The sequence below is a fragment of the Monodon monoceros genome, unplaced genomic scaffold, assembly GCF_005190385.1.
Source record: "Monodon monoceros isolate NGI ecotype Baffin Bay Population unplaced genomic scaffold, NGI_Narwhal_1 Super_Scaffold_11, whole genome shotgun sequence".
Lineage (NCBI taxonomy): Eukaryota > Metazoa > Chordata > Mammalia > Artiodactyla > Monodontidae > Monodon > Monodon monoceros.
Window position 1 is genome coordinate 117,217,095 of NW_021703767.1, and position 24,510 is coordinate 117,241,604.

At 33.1% G+C, this 24,510-nt stretch overlaps 1 protein-coding gene across 3 annotated transcripts in view; it reads left to right on the forward strand.

The window, feature by feature from the left end:
- PLOD2 (procollagen-lysine,2-oxoglutarate 5-dioxygenase 2) overlaps positions 1–24,162 on the forward strand; it is a 107,986-nt gene extending 83,824 nt beyond the window's left edge. For 2 of the 3 annotated variants that reach the window (XM_029214690.1, XM_029214692.1), the window contains 13 exons: positions 409–510; positions 4,385–4,510; positions 6,174–6,295; positions 9,555–9,659; positions 12,031–12,156; positions 14,359–14,500; positions 15,685–15,747; positions 16,746–16,859; positions 19,398–19,463; positions 20,562–20,666; positions 21,827–21,973; positions 22,083–22,208; positions 22,373–24,162. In XM_029214690.1, coding sequence (XP_029070523.1) covers positions 409–510; positions 4,385–4,510; positions 6,174–6,295; positions 9,555–9,659; positions 12,031–12,156; positions 14,359–14,500; positions 15,685–15,747; positions 16,746–16,859; positions 19,398–19,463; positions 20,562–20,666; positions 21,827–21,973; positions 22,083–22,208; positions 22,373–22,528 — 1,500 coding nt within the window. In that variant the 3' untranslated portion in view covers positions 22,529–24,162. The remainder of the gene's footprint in view (positions 1–408; positions 511–4,384; positions 4,511–6,173; positions 6,296–9,554; positions 9,660–12,030; positions 12,157–14,358; positions 14,501–15,684; positions 15,748–16,745; positions 16,860–19,397; positions 19,464–20,561; positions 20,667–21,826; positions 21,974–22,082; positions 22,209–22,372) is intronic. The other variant, XM_029214691.1, reaches the window with a different exon arrangement.
- Positions 24,163–24,510: the final 348 nt, after the last annotated feature.

The window sequence follows — 24,510 nt, forward strand, 5'->3', positions numbered from 1 at the left end:
TGGAAGCACATTGATGGGAGAGGCTTACTTTTTTTCTTTTTTTTGAGAGGGGTCTTTTAATTAATTAATTATTTAATGGCTGCGTTGGGTCCTCGTTGCTGCATGCAGGCTTCCTCTGGTTGCGGTGAGCGGGGGCTACTCTTCGTTGTGCTGCACGGGCTTCTCGTTGCGGTGACTTCTCTTGCTGTTGTTGTGGAACACGGTCTCTAGGTGTGCGGGCTCAGTAGTTGTGGCACGTGGGCTCAGTAGTTGTGGCTCGCAGGCTTAGTTGCTCTGCAGCATGTGGGATCTTCCCGGACCAGGGATCGAACCCCTGTCCCCTGCATTGGCGGGCGGATCCTTAACCACTGCACCACCAGGGAAGTCCAAGGTTTACTTTTGTTAATACAGTTTTCCTTCTTTTGCTAGATTCTCCTGAATTATTTTGGAAACTATGTACCTAATGCATGGACACAGGACAATGGCTGCACTCTTTGTGAAGTGGATACAATTGACTTGTCTGCAGTAGATGTAAGTGGAATTGACTCTATGTGAAGCATAGTAATAAAAAATAGTGAGGTGGATGGACCTACAGTCTGTCATACAGAGTGAAGTAAGTGAAAAAGAGAAAAATAAATACCATATGCTAACACATATATATGGAATCTAAAAAAAAAATGGTACTGATGAATCTAGTGGCAGGGCAGGAATAAAGACGTAGACATAGAGAATGGACTTGAGGACACAGTGGGGGTAGGGGGAAGCTGGGGCGAAGTGAGAGTAGCATCGACATATATACACTACTGAATGTAAAATAGTTAGCTGGTGGGAAGCAGCAACGTAGCACAGGGCGATCAGCTTGGTGCTTTGAGATGACCTAGAGGGGTGGGATAGGGAGGGTGGGAGGGGGAGGCTCAAGAGGGAGGGGATATGGGGATATATATATATGCTTATGGCTTATTCACTTTGTTGTACAACAGAAACTAACACAGTATTGTGAAGCAATTATACTCTAATAAAGATCTATTACAAAAAAGTACATTGTCATGAAATACAATAATTTGTAAAAGAAAAAAAGCACATTATTTTATAGTATTAATAATATGATAGATAATGGATTTAAAAAGCTAAAACATGATGACTCCGAAAGTTGCTGGATTTGTGTATTTCCAGCAAAACCAGTTAATAATTGACCCCAGCGAAAAGGGCTTGATTGTTAATATTTACTAGCTTGCTATGATTGGGTGCTCTTGTTTTATTTTAGTCTGGTAACTTGGTCAAAGTGTTGAGGTACAATGCTTCGTTATTTATATGGACTAATTTTATCTGCTTTATTTTCAAATTTGATGATTTTAAAATAATATTATATGACTAAGGACTGTTTTAATATTTTATAGATAGTAACTTATATTAATTTCACAAATTCCTTAAGTAGGTAGTGCTGTTGACTGAGTTTTACAGATGAGAAAACTGAGTTATATATACGTTCAGTAACTTGCTTAAGGCATGTGATTTTTTTTAAGTGTAGGGGGTGGGATTTAAATTTAGGCAGTCTGGCTCCAGATCCTATAATCTTGATCACTGTGCAATTTCGCCTGGATGTAATGTACATATTATATGCCAGACACAGTGCTACTTATACATGTGTTTCATAGAGAATTATACCTATAGTTTAACGTTTATACATTGAGAGTAAATGAGCAACTGAAAGTAATGATTATGTGTCTATTAAACATTTTATGTATCCTTCTCTCATCAACCAGAGCAGTTTTAGGATATCCTATAGTAACATTTTTCTTCCAAAAAATTTCTCTTGTAACTTGGAAGACGATTATGTGTATGAACAATTGAATTCTGGGGATGATTTTGTCATTAAGGCTGATTCTTTCCTTCATTCACCATAGGTTTATTGAGTATCTACAGCATGCCAGCTAAGTATAGACAGAAATAAAATTCACCTTAATATAGTTCTGGTGACTCCTGTACCCATGCAAATACAAAAATACTCTCACCGTAAAGCGCTCAGACTCCTGAATTAAATAGTTTCTGTTCTGTTCTAAAAAGGAGGATAAAGAGTAACTTGTCCACATTTAGGACCTTCTGAATATAACCCTATTTTACTTGAAAATAAGACTTTTTGGCCAGTCTCTCAAATAACAGACTGCATGTTTCCTATCTGGAAAGAAAGCCAGAAACTTTCTGACTGAAGCTGCATCATGAAGATGTTTAAAAATTCATCCTGATCGTTTTTGCAAAGTCTTCTGGAGAGAGAGTTAAAGCTTTTATCTGTTTAGTATCCTTTTACATAAACTTTCTGGTGCAAAGATTGAAAAATATTTATATTATAGTTTCTTTATCTTTATTTTTTGCATATAGGTGAAAATCACCTAATTCTTAAGCTAAGCTTTTTTGTCTTATAGACTGTTAGAAAGGAAAACCATTTTATTATGCAAAATAAATTTCTTATGTGTTTTATATGTGTAGTAATTATGCAACAGGGATATAAAAATTAAAATTATGTGGGTAGTTAAGATCTAGGGCTACCATATAGTTAGGTGTGGGCCGTAGGCAAGTTTCTCTATATGTAAAAATGATAATGGCTATCAGGATTGGTAGGAGGGTTAAATGAAATTGTATAGATGTGTATATATAATGATATTTTATATGTATAAATTATATATATGAGGTGCTAAGCCTTGATAATAGCTAACTGTTGTACTCTTAGTATCATTAGTATATAAAAATGAGCTTAGATTGACAATGGAGATGCAGCATGTTGAAGCCCAGTTCTTTACCTACTAATTTATGTGTTCTGAGTTGCTTAACTCTTCTAAGTCCCATTTTCCTCATGTGTAAATTTGGGATAATAAATAACTTCTAAGGTTATTACAAAATTTAAATGAAATGCATCACATCATTTGATAAGGGAGAGTTGTCATCTAGTTTTTACTCATTTTCCCTGTTAAATTGAGAACTCCTAGAAGGTAGATATTTTGTCTTTAGTTATTTGTATTTGTTTATTGACTTAGCAATAAATATTTGGGTGACTGAATGAATTGATAAGAAGGACAACAGTGTATGACTTGTACTTCAGTGCAAACAAATAATGTTATTATCCAGATAACAGAGGAATATGTGAGGTATCATGTGTGAAAAGATGGGGGAGAGGTACCTAATTCAGCACTTAACATATATGGTACTTTAAAATATCTTGGGCTTCCCTGGTGGCGCAGTGGTTGAGAGTTCGCCTGCCGATGCAGGGGACACGGGTTTGTGCCCCGGTCTGGGAAGAGCCCCCCACATGCCACAGAGTGGGTGGGCCCGTGAGCCACGGCCGCTGAGCCTGCGCGTCCGGAGCCTGTGCTCCGCAACGGGAGAGGCCATAGCCGTGAGAGGCCCGCGTACCAAATAAATTAAAAAAAAAAAAAAAAAAAAATCTGTAATCTTTATTAAAAATTTTTTTCTTGCTCAGTAATGCACTGTATTTATTTATTTTTTACCTTTTGACTTCCTTCACCCATCTGTATGTAGTTTGTAATTTAAAAATCTATAATCTTTAAAGTCAGGCTTTAAGACACTGATTAAAAAAGGCATTATAAAGAAATCTTTCATATGGTTCTGGTAATAACACTGTTACATGGCATTTACTTATGTTTCTTTCTTCCTCAATCATTTGTAAGTTTTCCAAGCAAGGAATGTTCACTCCTTTTTTAAAATGTTTCTTATCACAAGGACAGACGAATAGTGGATATTTCAGAATTGTTCATGCAATGAATGAAAGAAACTATTCTCTAAAACATACCCAAACAGAAATTAAGAAAATGTTAAAAATCGATACAAGATAAAATATATTAATGAAAGAAAGTAGCTTTCCTTATATATAATATAATGATGAAGCAAAATAAAGTACTATCAATAAAATGAGATTAAAGGTTCAAGGATAGAAATAAAGTCTCAAGTCCTCTGTGATTGTTTTCTTTGAGCTACAAATTAACCACTAAACTTCCAAACCATGGAAAAAACATGGAAGCACAATTAGCATTCTGGCTTCATAGATGAAGCTGTCAAATAGATTTAGATCTGAAGCAAGTTTGTTTTAGGACTATCTTAAAGGAAGCATTAAATAGTAGAGCAGGTAGTAACCTTAATTACAGTATCCCTATGTTATACGTTAGTGAGTTTCCTCTTCAACCTAAATCATAATGTTAAGATGTGATTCAGTAAAATCACTTTGGTGGGGTCCACAAAAATGTATTAGAGAATTGTCATGGGGCAATCAAATTTAGAAGGTTAAGTTGTACTGATATTCTAGTATGTTTTATGTTGTATTGATTAAAACTTGAATAGAATTTAAAGTAAAACCATGCTAATTCTAATTTGCTTTTATGTTTGCCACAAAACAAAGGTTCACCCAAATGTAACAATAGGTGTTTTTATTGAGCAACCAACCCCTTTCCTACCTCGATTTCTGGACATATTGTTGACACTGGATTACCCAAAAGAAGCAGTTAAACTCTTTATTCATAACAAAGTAAGTATTTGAGAAATGAATATTTTATGGGAAAACTATTTTGATCTTATTTGGAACTATTTGTTATTATTTACTCATGTCTAAAAAAATTTTTTAAATTTGAGTTAAATTCAGTGGGGGATTTTTGAAGTCATTACTACTCTACGTATTTAGGACCTAAGGATTTTAGAGTTTAGAAAGTAGTATCATACTGTTGGGATGAGACACATGAAACTGTCAATTTTTTGTAGATCAAAAATGGTTGAATATCAGCCATTTTTATATGTTCAACCTTATAATGAAGAGATGTCAAAGGGCCTATAGTCCTTTGCCTTTGGGTTAGTTCTGGTACTTTCTTTTATAGAACCGATCATTAAATTGTTTGCAGCTAATGATAATACCCAACATCAGAACTTGAAATATCTTCCATATACAGTATTGTTTTGATTAATTACACAATGGCATGCTCTTCCCCTAAAGATTTTGATGCTGTCATTTCCCTCAAAAATATTCAGAACCTCCCAAATACCTCCTACGTATAGTCTAAATTTAAAGACATTTTTCCTCAATATTTTTCAATTTTGCTTGTCTCTTCCCTGTTAAAACAGTTGGCATTTATTATCACCTAGAAAAACTCAATAGCTGTGAAGTATGCTCTTTTCTCTCTTTCGTCCTAATACTTTTTGTTTAAGATTGTTCTTTCTTCCTGATGTACATATCGGCTAATCATTTGCCTTTTCCAGAGACTATTTTGTATTTGCAGAAAACCACCTCAGATGAGTTTAAAGGGGTGAATGTATTGAGCATTGGCTTTGTAAAATGCACTGTAATACATGTACTTAAAGTATTTTGTTTTTATGTATTGTGTCTTTTATTTATATTTTTCCTCCTTTCATAGGACCTAAAACCTCTTGATAGCAGGAGTTATCTTCTTTTATTTAAAATTAACTCTATGCAGCTTTTGCATGATAAGTAGTTTTAACAAGCTGTGAAAAGCTTTCAAAAATACTTAGTGAGACTTGATACATAAAGAGCTATGAAATGCTCTAATGATGGAGATAGATAACCTTATCTAAATTTTAGCACAGTTGAATCACACTAATTTGATGACTTTTCATGTTATTTTCTCATCATATTTTCTTATCAATAAAATTTTAACTTTCCCTTCTTTTTGTAAAAAACACAACTTTTTATGTGACCATTAATTTTCTCTCTGCTTAAAATAATATTGTAATATTTATTTTATTAAAAAGATTATAACAGATTAACCTGTTAGGTTTAATAGATATTTTTTATGGATATTTTACAAAACATGTCTAAGATTCTCAGGGCACAAGCCATTTTCCCCCTCAAGTCAGAAATATTTTATAGCACTCACGATTTAAATATTAATGCAAGGACTAGGAGTAGATGTTAAAAGAATTTTGAAGTATCTTTTTTTAAAAAAAAATGATATGTATCTATTTTAGATTCTACATGTTATATTTAGATGATATTTCAATATAATATGCTTTATATAGTTATCACTTTGCCTGTAGTGAGTGAATATGTGAATGGTGGAATTCACAAATTTTGAATGTGAAGTCATCCCTACATATGAATACTTCAGTCATCTTATTGTCCTTTTTCTCACTACTTTTCTTCTTTTTTTAAACTAATTTTCAATTTTTAAAATATGTTACAGGAGGTTTATCATGAAAAGGACATCAAGGTGTTTTTTGATAAAGCTAAACATGAAATCACTACTATGAAAATTGTAGGACCGGAAGAAAATCTAAGTCAAGCCGAAGCCAGAAACATGGGAATGTATGTTTTAGCAAATTTAAATTCAACCAGTATCTACTAAAGAAACTTAAAAAAGAAAGACAACTTTTCTTCAAAATTAGTGTCCTAAACTTGTATGTCTCAACTGTGTGTGTGTGTTTGTGCCCACACATGAGCATACCTCTGCTGTTCGAACTATATCTATGTTTGTGTGTATTTATGTCTAAAGGGCCATGAAAGTTATTTACGTTTTTCTTTTAATGGCTAAGAGTCAATATATTTATTCAAACTATTAACTTCAGATCAAGATTCAAATCCCCAGACAGATGAGTAGTGTGACTGATGTAGCAGTGATTTAAATATACATTATCTGAAGCTTTTGTGTGGCCGAAATGTGTGTTTCAGATATTCTAGTTACCTATTGATCTAAATAGTACTGTAACCACAGAAGAAATATTTTAGGTCCTTTGTTTAGCCCCTTTAATACTTCAGACAGATGACTAATAAAATTCTGGTAATAGCGAAAACGATCACTTATTCGGTGAATGTGAATTGAATATGCCCATCAGTGGGTTAAGAGTTGGTAATGAAAAGGTAAGACTCAGTGATTTCTCAGCAGGAGATGTTCTTGTCTTGTGCTGTGGAAGCTTCAGGCCCAAAGTGATGGAAAGTGCCTATTATGGGGGTAAAGGGACAGGCAGGAAAACGGGCCTTAAAAAAACCAAACAGATGTTATTACTAATGGTTCATAACAAATAACTTCATCATTGGAGAGTACCTTGGGTCCACATTTAGAACTTGTTTTCTCTATTTAAAAATTTTTTGTATGTGCTCTGTTGTATCTGGCTTTGCCTGAGCACAGTGTTTTTTAATTCACTCATGTCATTACAATTATCAGCAGCTCATTCCTTTTCATTGCTGACTAGTATTTTATCATATGAATATACTGCAAGTGGTTTACACACGCCCCTGGTGATAGACATTGGGCTATGTCCAGTTTGGGGCCATTATGAATAAGGCTGCTAATGAAGATTCTTTATTAGAAGTGTGAATATGTGTGTTGTGTGTGTGTGTGTGCGTGTGTGTACATATGCTTTAGTATAGTTTGGGAAAATACCAAGGAGTGGACTAACTAGGTCATAGGGTTAGGATAGATGTATGTTTATAAAAAACAGCTAAGTAGTCCAAAATGGTTGTACATTTTTAAAAATTAATTAATTTTTATTTTTGGGTGTGTTGGGTCTTCGTTTCTGTGCGAGGGCTTTCTCCAGTTGCGGCAAGCAGGGGCCACTCTTCATCGCGGTGCGTGGGCCTCTCACTATCGCGGCCTCTCTTGTTGCGGAGCACAGGCTCCAGACGCGCAGGCTCAGTAGTTGTGGCTCACGGGCCCAGTTGCTCCGTGGCATGTGGGATCTTCCCAGACCAGAGCTCAAACCCGTGTCCCCTGCATTAGCAGGCAGATTCTCAACCACTGCGCCACCAGGGAAGCCCTGGTTGTACATTTTACACTTGTAACAGCAAGGTAATAGACCTCCGTCTGCTCCACATGTTTGTCAACATTTGATATTGCCCATCTTTTTTATTTTAGCCACCCTACTGGGTATGAAAAGGTATTTTACTGTGGTTAGGTATCTAAAGGTATCTAAATCTTTTGTGCATTTTTGTTTACATTGGGTTATCTTGTTAGTTGTGTATTTGTAGGAATTCTTTATATATTTTGTATACAAAATCTATCTAAACTCTATCTCTGTCTCTATAATGTTTTGTGAATATTTGTTCCATTCTATGGCTTGATTTTTTACTTTTTAAATACTGCCTTTTAATAAGAAGAAACTTTAATAAAATTCTATTTCGTCTTTTTCTTTTATGCTTTGTGCTTTGGGGTTTATTTTCTGTTTAAGAAATCTTTCTTATTCCAGTGTCATGAAGACATTCCTTGGAATTTTTCTTTCATAAGCTTTATCATTCTAGCATTTATGTTTCAAGATGTTTCAATCTGCAATTCATCTTGAATACATTTTTGTGTTTGGAGTGAAGTAGGGGTCAACTTTTATTCTTTGCAAATGAAATTCCAGTTGTTTCAATACTCCTTTTTAATTTAAGACTTTTCTTTTCCTACTTAATTGACTTGGCCTTGGTCAAAAATCGGATAACTGAGTATTTATGAGTGATTGTGAGCTCTCACTTCTGTTTTGTTGCTCTAAGATCAGTGCTACACTTTATTACTAGGGATTTATATTAACCTTGAAATCATGTGGTATAAATTTTTAAATTTTTTTCCAAGATAATTTGAGCTGTTTTTAAAAAATTATTTAATTTTCATTTTTATTGAGGTATAATTGACATATAATGTTAGTTTGAGGTGTACAACACAGCTTCAATATTTGTGTACATTGTGAAATAATCACCACAATAAGTCTAGTTACCATCTGTCACCGTGCATAGTTACAGTATTTTTAAAAAATTTCCTCTAATTTTTTTGCACAATTTTAACAAACTTTCCTGTCTGCTGTCCTGCTTGACAGTTGCTTAGAAACAAATGTGTCATGGAGTTAAACACTGACAGTAGCAGAAAGTGATAACTCGGATCAGCAGTGAGGGAGGAGAGCTCAGGAAGAGAGAGCTCCAAATGCAGAAACTGTAATACTTGGAAGCCTATCATGTATCACAAGTAGTTCATTCCTTCGTGTTCCTGATGATAACACTCCAGGCTCTACCAAGAAAGCATACATCACAATCCGTGTCCTTGGATAAGAAGCAGGGCAGTGACCATCTTAGAAAGAATTCCACACAAATCAAGTTTTAAAAGTATTAACACCTAAAGAGTTATATATACACCTGTATTTCCAATATTCAATTAAAACTGAGTTGTTGGATATACAGGATTTTACACTGTGAATGTGTGTGTGTGTGTGTGCAGAAAACATTTTGATTTGTGAAAAAAAGTTGTTGATAAGTACATTGGTATAAATTATGTTCCCTTTTTAGAGAGAATTAAATGCTGAATTATAAATTGCCCTTCTGACTGGATGTTTTATGCCTTGAAGTATTTAGTGCCTTGAAAATATATTTCACTTGCCCTAAAATTTTTAGTTTCACTCTACCCATGAACATCTGTGTTGATCAACTGACCATTTTGAAATTTAAGATAATATTTATCCTTTTGGGTATAGTCTTACTATTTTGATTAGAAAAGTATTTTAGAGAAACCTTATTTTGCTTATGAGCTTTATGTTAACATTTTTCAACCAGCAAATATTTATTTTATTTAATGCATATTTTATTTCTTTTTCAATGACAGGGATTTTTGCCGTCAGGATGAAAACTGTGATTATTACTTTAGTGTGGATGCAGATGTTGTTTTGACAAATCCAAGGACTTTAAAAATTTTGATTGAACAAAACAGGTACTATATATTATGCAATGTCAATTTATTTTTAAAATTATAATTATTTTCTGTATCTACGTGGACGTGCTATAATTACTTGTCTGTGTTTAGCAAATTGAGGGAACTCACAAGAAATTATTTTCTACACCTTATAAACTTTCAATTCTAAGTAATTAGTTTTCTTTTAAAGAAGTCAAATAGAAAACAACCTGATGAAAATTTCAAAATATTCAATATTAGTTACAATCACAAATGTGATGTTTATCAATTATATTTGACCTATTTTTCTATTTAAAGCTAGATGAAATTGTGATCTATCTAAAAATAGAATTGTCTTATTTTCCACAGATATTTTCAAAGTAGAATTTCATAAAACTTCTGACCTAGAAAGTTATTACAGAGTTGGAAGTTCTTAGAATATGAAAGAAATTTCAGAGGTACATATTATTCCACAGCCTGATCTGTGATTTTGTTTAGTACTGAACTAATTATCTCTAGGCAATACCTGTTTTCATTTAACTGAATTGAAATGGGTAAAAGGCACCATCGATACCGGCTTATAATGATATTAATCTTCATTTATAACTACTACTGCTACTACTATTAATACTCTCACTAATACCCCACCTTTAGTGAGTGCTTATTAAGTGCCAGGTATTACTCTGTGTATGTTCACATATATTAACACAATTATTTCTCTTAACAAATAGAATGGTTAGCAATGAAATGTTAGAATTACTGTTTTCATTTTCCTGAATAAAATATGTAAGAAGTCTATTATACGCCACTAATCCATCGTTTGTATAATTTGTCAATTTGAGAATTCAGTTATTATTTCAAAAGCTAAAACCTCTCAGTATTAATCTTCTAATTCCGTACTGAAAACATTGAGGCACACAGAAGATGGATTTTGATTTTCAATGTGTCTTTCCCTAGCTCTGTCAGGCAGCTAAGATTATAAATTACAAGATTTTTTTCTATTAAATATTTGATCTTGTTAGTTATCGACATTGAATTATCATTCATTCCTTAGATTAACATAATATGTAGATTCTAATTTATGTTTTTATTTCCAATATTGTAGGTATTCTAAACAAAACAAAATGTAAATGTATCTGGTTAACATTTTATTCTAATAGGAAGCAGGAAAAATAAACTACAATCATTATTTTGCATGAAGTGTATTTACAGACTGTGTGTCATTTTTCCATAGGTAAGAGAAAGGGCACACCTGGTCTTCACAAGATTGGAGGGTTGTGAAATAGGTTTTTTTGTGGAAATAGTTGGTCTATAACCTTCCTCTTGGAGGAGTTGTGTGAGATTTTCTTCAAAATTGTGTGACACCATTACAATTTACTTCATTTTAAAAATAATTCTAACAGAACTTCAGATTTTGTTACCTCATTTGGAAAATGTTGACACATTATAAATTAGATTTCCTTAAAAGAAATCTGGCATGTTTTGAATTTGTAACATATACTTGTCTTAAAGGGGCTGCTTTCCTGGTAGGTAGTGAGACAGCATGGTATAGCAGTCACCTTTTATTTTGTTTTCTAAAATAGTCAAAAGACCAGAAAAATGTTTAGTGTTGCCAGGGCTAGCACAACCCATTTTAAAAGTTAAAAAAAAAAAAACGGAAACATACTTTAAAGTAATTCAAGGCTTAACTTTAGGAAAACTGGCCTACTTACAAATATCTCAGCCCATCTTCATACATTTCTTTATTCAGCAAATATTTATTGGATACCTTAATGCACCAGGGACTGTTACGTCTGCCTAATAACAATGAAAATATTTGATTTCATTTAGTATAATTTTCAAAATACTAAAATAACTAAATAATTAAGGTAGCTATACTTTTGGATATAAGTATGATACTTTTAAAAGTTGTTTTTATACTTTCATTTGCATTTTCAATTACTTTTCCTTTCTCATTAGTCTTTTTTTTTTTTTTTTTTTTTTTTTTCGGTACGCGGGCCTCTCACTGTTGTGGCCTCTCCCGTTGCAGAGCACAGGCTCCGGACGCGCAGGCTCAGCGGCCATGGCTCACGGGCCCAGCCGCTCCGCGGCATGCGGGATCCTCCCGGGCCAGGGCACGAACCCGCGTCCCCTGCATCGGCAGGCGGACTCTCAACCACTGCGCCACCAGGGAAGCCCTCATTAGTCTTTTTTAAAAAACATCATTGAAGGTCATCAATGTACTTATTTTTAAAGAAAGTGAGGGGAGGAAATTCCTCTCTTTTATTTTACATTTAGTTTTTTGGACTAACTACATGTGTGCTAAATGAACTTTATTGTTTTCTGTGTCATGTTAAGCCCAAAACACATAATTCTGTGGCAATTAAAAAGTAAATAATTATCTGGATTTGTTTTTCTCTCTTCTCTTTAGAAAGATCATTGCTCCTCTTGTAACTCGTCATGGAAAGCTGTGGTCCAACTTCTGGGGGGCCTTGAGTCCTGATGGATACTATGCTCGATCTGAAGATTATGTGGATATTGTTCAAGGGAATAGAGTGTAAGTTACTTGATTTGATCTTTTAATGTAAAATACTTTTATCTAAAGATATGGTTTTGTTAATATTATATTGAATTTTCAAACATTTTTTATCTCTTTATGTTAAATGGAAATTTGAAGACCTGGAGACCACTTGGGATTCTGCAATACTAGTGTAAAACTAATATTTAAAAAATTGTTCTTAGAGCTGTAAATCTTCAAAGGCACAAACTCTCAGTTGTGGGAAATACTAAAAGGCAATGTATGATTACCATGGGTAGTCATCTTATGGTTGTTAGAAGAGGAATATTCTTTAAAGTTTGGAAAGGGAATTTAGTTTAGCTAATTTCTTTAGTGGCTAGGGTGAAGGTTGTTTGATAGCTTATAAAATTTTATAAATGAGCAAACAAAAACACCAACAATCAAACCTTCCAACATTTCCTTTTGCAAGAATTTTCTGTGTAATATAGCCAATATTCTGCTTTAAAGAGAAATTGCTTTGCCAGTATGATTTCCATTTCTAGAGTTTGAAAAGAATATACTTACTACAAAGTATGTGTATGACTGATATTTATTTCAGAGACAACAATTGATATTTTTTAAACTAAAAATTAATCACACCTGAAGTAGTTTTTTTGCTAAGGTAATATTAAGGAAGAATGTATCCTGTTTTTCATACAGATGGTGGACCAGAGTGACTGAGACATTAAGTGCTTTGCCTAATTTCTCAGATACATCAGCGCAATTAAAAAGGGTTAAAATGTAGGGAAAAAAAAACCCCACACTTCTTGTTGAACAGTTGAGTGGTAAAGAGATGTTTTGCTTGTGAAAATAATAATAGGTGTAAAAGCAGTAATAGTCAATTTGAATGATGTAAACGATAAAGGCTTTTGTTAGCTGCAGTTAAGAAGCATGATAACTGAGAAAATACTATTAAGATCATATTCTGTTGTTTCAAAGTACGTTAATTGATTCTGGAATGATCAGGATAGACCACATGCCCGATATTGTCTGTGGGTATAGCGGGAATAAGGCTTCACAGAGGTAGAAATAGAGAACTCATATTTCATTTGTTTTAAGCACTGGTGTTTTTCTGTCCAACCTCCTGTAATTGTTGTCTAAAGTGTAAGGAAAAGAATAAAATAGAGGTTTTTGATTTAGTTAATAGAAGAACATACCTTATGTATAAAAGCTACATGAAAGAATGACATCTTGTGACGTGTGTGTGTGTGTGTGTGTGTGTGTGTGTTTTCCTTTAAAATTGAAACAGTGCACACTCTACCATACCAGTGATTAATTTCTGAATTCAGCGGACACATTGTATATTTTTGATTGGCCATTTCCTTTGAGGCTCATCTAGTAAGACAAAATGATGTTACGTATATTGCTTTCAATTAACTACATTTCCTTGGTCAGGATCTTCCCTTTCTGTGCTCTAAAAGCAAAGGTATATCCCTTCAGGTGAGCCTCTATTATATTGTTGTTATGAAATGAGTCATGTTCAGAATAAGGAGACAAGTGTGGGAAAGAATAAAGGACAAAATAAACTGTCTCCCAACACTCAGGTACTTCTAGCTCTGTTTCTTTATATCTTCCTTTTTCTACAGACAATTGAGATAGCTTAATGAATTTCAAAAGGCTATATTTTAGGAGAATTTTAGGCTGTTATTCAGTGATATGCTGGTAAATGTCTAACAACTAGTTCTTTAAGTTGGAGGATGCCCTGATATGTAGTGTTAGCCCAGTTCTGTGTTCTGAATAGTTCTACCATGGCTGATTTCAGGCTTCCAATGTGAAGTCAGAAGGAAAGCCAAATGCTCTGGGGAGCCAGTGTGAGCTGGCTGCAGTATGCCACTGGCTGGATGTGCTATTTTTTGCTATCAGGCTGCTTAATCTTAAATGTACAACAGAATATTATACTCCAGCTGTATCAACAGAATGAGGGATGACAGCCAAAATGCCAAACATATCAATCTTAAAATGAAGTTTATGTAGGGAGATAGTGATTTATCTCATAGTATGTAGTGTTTACCAAGTAATCTCATGTATATATATATGTGTACATATGTGTCAGATATCATTAAATGTGTTTGCATTTGTGTGTAACTTGATTCAATAGTTTATATCTGCAAAATTTAAAAACATACAAGGCATTTATTTTAAAAACATAAAAATAAAACTTCGTATTTGTGGTACTTTGGAACGTCTTATCTTTACTTTCAGAGGGATATGGAATGTCCCATACATGGCTAACGTGTACTTAATTAAAGGAAAGACACTCCGATCAGAGATGAATGAAAGGAACTATTTTGTTCGTGATAAATTGGATCCTGATATGGCTCTTTGCCGAAATGCTAGAGAAATGGTAGGGTATACAGTAATGGCTTGCTTGAATGTCTCTATAAGATGGCTTGCTTTCCCAGTTGATGTGTCATTTGTTTTGGTGCCCTTTTTCTTTCTAATTTATAGTACTAGCCAATTTTTTTGGTTCTGTATTGAAATACTGGAAGCAATTGTGGAGAATAATTTACCTGTGGAACATTTACCTATAGAAACAACTTGAAAAAAGTTAGGCTTGGTGCTTAGGTTAACTCATAAGCAACAGTAAGATTTTCAATAATAAACATAGATTTATTACAAATCAACTTTGCATTTTTAAGAATTTGCCTTTACTTTCATTTGAAATTCTATAGTTAAAACCTGACCTAATTAAAGTTAATTGTAGGAAGCCTGGGTGAAATGATCAGTTACACATTTAAGAAAAACACACTTTTGTCCTGAAATCAATGTCCATATTTTCTCTATCATTATTAACCCCATACTCTCAAAAAGTAGGTTCCTTACCACTAATCTGGGAGAAGGATTGAAACATGTAGCCTATTTAATCTATGTGAAAAATTAATGATACATTGCTATTCTACAAATGTACTTTCTTGATAAAACTTAAGTGATTGTAGAAAATAGTTTGTTTTTCAAAATGTGTTGATACGTCTTAAAACGTATTAACGTTAATACGTCAGAAAACCATTTATATGGTTTTCTGTTTTAAAATGGTTGGGTTATTTTATTCAAATTTATACAAGCAAATGTGATTTTGGAAAAAATCAGGAAAGTTGGCAAGTACTTTTTTTCTGGTTTAATAAGGCATGTATTGTTTGAATATATTTGTTTTTCCTATAAACTTACGTCCATTGTTATATTGAATATACTCAGTACTTGGGATTGTAATTTGTGCTCATGTTTGGCTAATTTGACTCAACAGCACATCCTGGAATGGCCATTCTTACACCTTTTTCCTTTCTCTTAATTTTGTATCTAATGAAAATTCTACTAAGGAATGAGCTTGGATTTATGTTTGACCAACAGAAAAAAAAAGGGCTGGAGTTGTTTCTTTGTGTGCGCTGTAAGCTTTGCTTGTTCTGCATGTTGTCTGTGAAGGACATTTCAGAATGTCAGCTTTTGATCAAAGGCTGCTATTTTTATTTACCTAAGAATACCTGAGAGAGTGGGTGTGCAGGTCAACTTACCCAATCCTTCTCTTCATTTTAGACTTTACAAAGGGAAAAAGACTCCCCTACTCCGGAAACATTCCAAATGCTCAGGCCCCCAAAGGTGTTATTTTTATTTATTTTTACTTGTTTTGGTTTATTTAATTTTATTAATTAAAATACTAGATATTGTCTAGAAGTAAAGTTTAAGAGTCTTCTTTCCTTTTAGCTTGGTGTAAACGGTCAGTATTCATTGGTTCTGAATCTGTATATGTATGTGTGTGCTTTGCATGTTGGGGTACACATTGTGTGATATTCACTTCTTAGTTCTTTGGGCTGATTTAGATTTTATGGTTGACAAATGAGAAAGTTAAATCCAAATCACTTTAACTAGTTTTTCCAGTTTTTGTTTTTTTAAGGGAGAGAAGAAGTAGGAGTAAGTATAAAGTACATCCTGATTAAAATGAGATTTGGGTACTCTTCACCATTTTTTTTTTTGTATTACTAACTAACTCTTTTACTATTAAAACAGGTACAAAAAGAAACAACCTTACCTTAATGGTGTTTGCCACGTTTATTTGGTTTGGGGCAAGGACAGGAGACTGATTTTCTTTAGCTGCCTCATAATGCAGGAGTAATTTCTGTGTTCAGTCTCTAAATATCAGGACAATAAAAGTATGAAATAAACTGACAAAGTAAAATTGACCTTTGAATTCTTGTTTAAAAATGTGATATCTTCTTTGAAAGGGAAAGAAGCCGAAAGAGGTACAATTAATTGCACTTTGGTGTCTCAAAAATATTTCTGCTTTCAAACAGGAATTCTTTTTCCTTGATGTCTACATTTAGGACCAATGAGAAAGGGACAAAAACAGTTATTCTTCTTTTTTTCAGTTGAGTGTCAGTGCTATCAATTAGTTTTGTGTGGTGTCTGAATTCATAATTAATGAAAATTTTATTTTTTATTTTAAATCATGCATGTTTTATATGAAAAATAAAAATGCATGTTCCTGAATGAGATATAAAAGTTGAAATTAATATCTTCTGTATATTTTTCCTATGGTTAAATTTATATTCTTGTACTTTCCTCCAAGATGATTAATACTATTATTTTTTGGCATATAGGGTGTGTTTATGTACATTTCTAATAGACATGAATTTGGAAGACTATTATCAACTGCTAATTATAATATTTCCCATTATAACAATGACCTCTGGCAGATTTTTGAAAATCCTGTGGTATGTATTTCATGCTCAGCTTCATTTATTACTTATTTTCCTATAACTCTAAATGGATGTAAATCAGTTAGGTTAATAATATGAAAATATGGTAAGAGGCTTTAAAAAGGTATCTTTAATTATATTTTTTAAGGCATAATTATATTTCTTGACTAAGAACTTTCTTTTTAAAGACATGAGGTTTGGGGAAGGGAATTATCAGTTTCTTTGATTTCTCCCAATATCTCTGTTTATATATTCAAAAACTCCAACAAATTTTTAATCACAATTTCAGAGGAAAATGTTTACAAGTAGCTCACGTATGACAATATTACATTTTGACTTTCAGGAAAAGAATTCAAAAAGTTAGTTTGTGAAAATGGATTTGATTTTATCATTTTGTTTGTTTTTTATAACAATTTTGTGAATGTACACCAAAGATAGCTAGAGAAAATTGCAGAGTAAGTGGATTCAGCATATAAAGTCTTAAGTTGAGGAAATGATTTCCTTTTGAAGTCCAAAATTATTTCTTTTCTGAAAGATTTGAATCATGTAGACATTAATTCCTTTTTTGTCTTACTGGGTTGGTTTTCTTTAGTCAAGTTGGCACAATTATTCAAGGGAAAATACTCTCTCTAATCTCTGTAATACTACTATTTATGGTTTTCTCCTTCCCAATAGTGAAAGTTTTAAATTACAAAGACTCAATCTACCTGATGAGAATTGTCTTTTATTTTGTAGTAGTTGACTTTTGGGAATAGTAAATTTAATGGTCTCTGGAACTCTGTTGAAGGAAAAAGAATCTTTTTTGGGGTATTTTAAAAATACTTTTGTTTCATTTTAGCTGCGTATCTCCATCTTTCACAGGAGTAGAATTGAAAAGAGGCATTTTTTAAATGGTGAGGGTGGAATTACATATTTTACTTTGGCACTGAATCTCTTGGTATTTTGAGAGACAGAATTATTTGATTTCTTGGGTAATAATTAGTTTCCTGAAAAAAATTTCCCAAGTTATATCCTGTAGATATTTGTGTGAGAATTCAAATCTTTAGAGAGTATGCAATGAATATATCAGAAATAATAGGAACTGCTTTTCTTTCCATGCTTTGTTTTTGGTAAATTAGCCTGACTGACATGCCTCATGAGGGGTATCCCATAGCAAAATATTTAATGATTATCCCATTATCAGAACTTCTAAGAAATTAGTAAAGTCAGTTTGTTCCATGACATTTGAAAAGCAGTCTAAAATGAAAAGTTAATATTAATGCCTTAATGTAAAATCTTAGGAGCTTGTTTCTTTAACTTCAAAAAATCTATAATGATGCCAGGAAAGGATACTTAAAAATATTTAAAGGTTCTGAAATGTTATGTATGATTATTTACTGCTAATTTTCCCCCATGTTTTGGAATCAGAGAACCAATTAATATTAAAGGGAATAATGAGATAATACAGTAATTTCATCCTTATAATGATATACTATGTATAAATTAAATTTGTTAAAGAATTTGAAGATAACTTTTATTCTTCCATATCAAAAATTTCTGAGTTACACATAAGCAGAGATATGCAAAACTAAGAATGGCAAATAAATTATCAGAGCCCTTCTGAATTGTGGCCTCAAAAGATATATTTCAGACAAATATTTTTGAAACGTATTTTGATTGGAATTATTTTGAGCCTGTATCTCAATTCTTTCCTGTTTGCTCACTTAATTTGTACTTTGCAAAGAGAAAATTAAGAATTTTGTTAAATGGTCTAAATATATTTAAGAAAAGATCGTTTTGGTATTGACTCATATTTTAATATACACCCTTTAAATATTGGGCTTTTAAATAAAACACTTGACCCAGGAAAAGGATTCCTTAGCTGATATTGACAAAAATTGATGTATCTTAGTGTGTGGCTTACGTGTCAGTGATTGGACTAAGAGAAGATTCAAGTTCATGAATTAGTATGAAGAGGAGCTATTTTTCAATATATGGTCTTATACCTTAATTGCAGTAACTAAAAGATATGAAATAGTAACCCCATGATCATTCTTTGATACACATCTAAAACTGAAGGCAGAAATTTTAAATACATTTAAAAAAATCAAAATTATTTTAGAGTAATTCACTATAAAATTATAAGTAAGGCCAAGTTGATTAATATTTTTATGAATTTTAGTAATTTTTACTAATTTTTACGAATATTTGTTGGTAGGATTATGTTCCTTATCTTTCACTTTTAAAACACACATATTTACCTACACCTGTTTATATGCATAGAATATAGTATACAAATATAGTGACTATAAAATTACTCAAATTTTAAAATCCTGAGTTATAAAAGTCCGTAAATAAAAATTTTGCATTTCATAAAATGATGTGAACATAAATAGAATCAGGCAAAGTTTAAAAAACATAAACTGTGGTTTCTGAAAATTCCTACTTTGTCCACTACATGTAGTCATTTATAAATTGCTTGAGCAATTTCTAAAGTGCATGTACTTTATATTTTCTATTAAAGTATTTATGAAAAGGTTTTTGCTTTAATCTGTGCAATTGATTTTTTTGTAGGACTGGAAGGAAAAGTATATAAACCGAGATTATTCGAAGATTTTCACTGAAAATATAGTTGAACAGGTTTGTATTAATAATTACTATGATATGTAAAGCATTTTTGCTGTATTTTCCAGCAGGGAATATTATTAATGCAATACTGCTTTAGCAGCAGATGTTGTGAAAGTGGAGAAACTTTTATCCTTTAGGTAAAATTCATATGACTTAATTACCAGTTTTACAGCCTTAAGGGTCATACAGTTGTAAACATGTAGAAAAATGAGAATTAATAATTTTAAGATCATGCCATTGTTTTAGCATACTCCCAAATGTTATAGCTATCTCAAAAATAAGGAATTCTTGGCAGATCTCTGGTGTAGGCCTCTTTCAATGAAAGTTTATCTTTGAAAGAAATTGAGCTCCAAGCATCTCTTCTCAGAGAGGTCTTTTAAAAAATGAACTCTGTTTGAGGTTAGTGTTCCAAACTATTGCTAATACCTTATTTCAGAGAATGTAACGTGTCTAAAATGTCTTTAATTCTGAGATGCTCTGTTATTTTGTGTACCATGAGAAAGGAAAAAAATACTGCCAATTAAACTATGATGCAATGTTTTCTAGTCACTTAGAATTTTTAATTTTATGCATATTGAAAGAGCTATTTTAGACTTATTAAGGCATATATGTTATATGTTATAGAGCACTGTATACATAATAGCATTTCATTTCAATGAGTGGTAGTATAAATCATTTAAAAAGATGTTTCAAAAGGCAAGTCAACAAGTGCCGTGCCAACTAAATGTGTGCATGTGCACACACACAGATACACACAAAGTGAGGACAGAATGAATGCCTGACCAAGTGTACATGCTCTGTGGCATTAACAACATCACTATGGCTGCCTGGCCAACTGTGTCTCTAAGACACGTCTTGATTGCACAGATGTTAAAATGCAAACAAAATAAGTAAATAAATGAAAATAGAAGTCTTAGAAATTGTTTAAAAAAAACCAAAACCCAAACTAGTATTGTTTGTAACAGTACTGTCAGTAATGTTGGGCAAACTTCTTAAAAAGACATCTAAGTGAGATAAATATTTAATATTCTGTACTTTTGAAATGCCATTTCTTCGTAAAAAGACACAAAATGTTATTCTCTTAATGGTGATATCATGTTTTATATATAGCCTTGTCCAGATGTTTTTTGGTTTCCTATATTTTCTGAAAAAGCCTGCGATGAATTGGTGGAAGAAATGGAGCATTATGGCCAGTGGTCTGGGGGAAAACATCATGTAAGTTGTCATTTCACACAAAGAACTAAAATGTGTATGTGGGGCAAGGAGGAGTGTAGATATTTAGAGAAGGTAGAGGAGGTTTGTCCTTTTTGTCTTACATCTCTGAGTCTTAGACCTAAATGAAGGGGCTACCCAAGGCTGTCAAGAGAACTCTTGTTTTTAGCCTAATTCTGGTACTAATTGTTTAACATTTAATCTATCCGGGCCTCAGTTTCATCTCCAATTACACTGGATAGGCCTTAAGGGTCAGTGTCTCCTGGCTGGGGATGGTAAGGTAATGCCTATTGTGTGACACTGCTCTTCTCCAAGGTCACTTCTTATTCTCTGCATTTTTGCAGTGAGCTGTAGTGAAAATACCAAGACAAAGTTTCTCTGGTTGACTGCCAAAGCTATTTTTTTGTGTGTAGACATAGGAAGGAGGAATCTGTTTGAATGCCTTTGGTGTAATTCAGTTTTGCATTTACATTCAAAGACTTGGCTGAAAGCATTACTGTAGGTGGTTCAAGGTATTTCTTTTCCTCTGAGAACCCACAGATGCCAGCTCCTTCACAGTACTGAGGAATTTTCATGGAATGTTCTGGAATATCACTGCCTCTGCTCAATTATATATTCCCCAGCTAGTTAGCTGATCAGGAAGACAGAAGTTCAAAGTATGAGGAAGAGCTCGAAGTCAGCAGGTTGTAGGATAATGAAAAGCAATCATGGAAGGACTTTGGGTGCCACAAAATAAAAGTGAGGAACTTGGCAGGGAAAGTTTATTTTCAGTGACAGGTAATCCAAGTGGCAGACAGACAGAATCTATGCCCATCACCAGCTAAGACTGCCTGAAGGTTCACTGTAAAAACACTCATTTTTTAGGGGACACGGGAAGGCTTTGGCAATCAATTTTATTACTTTCTCATCAGACCTCACATATCTATTAAATAAGTAGGAAAGCAGTCTTACTCTGTAATACTTTGCTTCATCATTGATACATTTGCAAAGCCATGTTATCTAAGTTATTTTGATAGTTTCGCAATTAAAGCAGATGGTACACCATAATTGAACTGTTATTGTTATTGTCTGTTATGATCTTGTGGTTGAAAAAAATTCCAAGATAATGTAAGTGTGAATTGCACACAGACCACAGTTTATGATGTCATGAATACTCTTTTTAGGATAGCCGTATATCTGGTGGTTATGAAAATGTCCCAACTGATGATATCCACATGAAACAAATTGGTCTGGAGAATGTATGGCTTCATTTTATCCGGGAATTTATTGCGCCTGTTACGCTGAAGGTCTTTGCAGGCTATTATACTAAGGTAATTATCCTCCCATTCCTGCTGCCTGCCTCCTACCAGTTTTTACACAAATGTGCTATTTTATATTGTCATTGATAAGCAAATCCATTGATTTACTTTGCTCTTTTAGGGGTTTGCACTATTGAATTTCGTAGTAAAATACTCCCCTGAAAGACAACGCTCTCTTCGCCCTCATCATGACGCTTCTACATTTACCATCAACATTGCACTCAATAATGTGGGAGAAGATTTTCAGGTAATTATGGCTTTTTTTTTTACATTTTTCAAAAGAAATACATCATTATGAAAGGGCTTTGCCTTATTTTTTTTTAGATTCTGCTTAGATATCATCATTTGAATTTTTTCACTCATTAAAAATGAAACAACAAGTTGATACATTTATTGGTCTATCTTTTTTAGGGAGGTGGATGCAAATTTCTAAGGTACAATTGCTCTATTGAGTCACCAAGAAAAGGCTGGAGTTTCATGCATCCAGGGAGACTCACGCATTTGCATGAAGGACTTCCTGTTAAAAATGGAACGAGATACATCGCTGTGTCATTTATAGATCCCTAAGTTATTTACTTTTCATTGAATTCAGTTTTCTTTTGGAATGGATGCCTGGCATGAACATGTCTTTGAAGTTGTGCTTGAGACGATGAGAAGAATATTTAAATAACTTCCACAGAACAACTTCACTTTGGGCCAAACATTTGAAAAACTTTTTATAAAAAATTGTTATTTCTTAATATCTGCTCTGAGCCTTAAAACACAGATTGAAGAAGAAGAAAAAGGAAAAAAAAATGTAAAAGCAAATATTTATTTCTATGCCTTATTGTCTCTGAGAATAATAACAATTTTCTGAATTTGTGTTTCAGTTGATAAAGTATTCAGGTACAGATGAACAAGTGACAAATGAGACTAATAATTTCGTATTAAAAGGCTGGGAAGAGTTTTATTTATCAACATGTAGACAAAATGGATATAAATTAATATTTCAAAAATTTTAATTTTTGAAATGCTGAAAAACTGGAGTTCTAACTGAATTTGTATGCAACTAATTGTGTAAGTGCTTTTTTGACTGCCTATATAGGTACCTTTTACAGTAGTTACTGAAGGAATACAAAGAACAATATTACACAGTGTTTTTCCTCAAGAAACTTAGTACAAAGTATAACTGAGGTACATATCCAGTGGAAAACATTTCTGTTTAGATTGTTAGACAGATTTTTTTACATTTGCAGTAGAAATCAAGCCTTATGTTCCTTCAGGTGAATTTTCCAAGGTAGATTATATTAAGTAGATGTTAGATTTAGGACAGCTTTTGAGCCTTTCGATTTCTTAAAGTACATCAAGTATCAACTTAAGATCAGTAAGTGTCCTTAACTCAAAACAGGGTTGTTGTTTTTTTTTTAATTCTAGAAAATAATGAGGAAAAAGAAAATTTCATTGAGATTAGTAGTAACACTTTATGACTTTTTTTAAAAAAACTCTTTTTACGTTTTTAAGTACTTGAATTTTATATCAGGAAGATAAAGTTGGTGAGCCTTTGTTCTTCCCTTTTGCCTTTTGTCTTCCTCCTAATTCTTTTCTTCAGGAGGGTGATTCACATTTTTGTCTCCCCAGCATAGTCTCCATTTTGTCATTCTTACTCTTTTTTTTTTTTTTTTTGTGCGGTACGCGGGCCTCTCACTGTTGTGGCCTCTCCCGTTAAGGAGCACAGGCTCCGGATACGCAGGCTCCGGACGCGCAGGCTCAGCGGCCATGGCTCACGGGACCAGCCGCTCCGCGGCATGTGGGATCCTACTGGACCAGGGCACGAACCCGTGTCCCCTGCATCAGCAGGCAGACTCTCAACCACTGCGCCACCAGGGAAGCCCCTATCCTTCTTACTCTTTTTATTACCTTCCTTTTATCCCACTTTAAGAAATTCCCCAACACCAAAAAATTTGTGACTTGAGTTTTTACCATTACTCTGAGTGAGGTTTAAATATTCTTATTGTAGCTACTGTTTTTAATTTAAAGGTTACACTTGAAAAAAAGTTTTAAGTCATGGTGCCAAATTTCATTTTTCTAACACCATGTGTTAGAAAATTATGAAAAATAAAATAATTTAAAATAAGTTTCTGTTGTTCTCTTTATTATTGGTGATTTATCTTTAGAAGAGAATATATGGTGGAGTATACTGAAAGGATATCTGGATGCAATAGGCCGTGATTTTTAAATTTTGCTTGGTACATTTACTGATATCAGAACTTAATAAACATTCTAGTTATTGAATTCCAAATTGAATTGTAATATCTTCCATTTCAGACTGACTAGAGATTTCATCTAACTTATTTTACAAGTGAGAAAACAGAGACAAAAATATTTATTTGGTATATATTGATTTACTCAATGGTGTTTTTCAAGTCCTTACTGTGGGCCAGGCACTGGTCCAAGCACTGAAGGTATGGTGATGAGTAAGATGTTATATTACAGGGAGATGGATTTAGGAAATAAGGAGTTGGGTTCTATCGCCTTTTTGTTCTTTATTGGCACTTAATATCCAAAGTAAA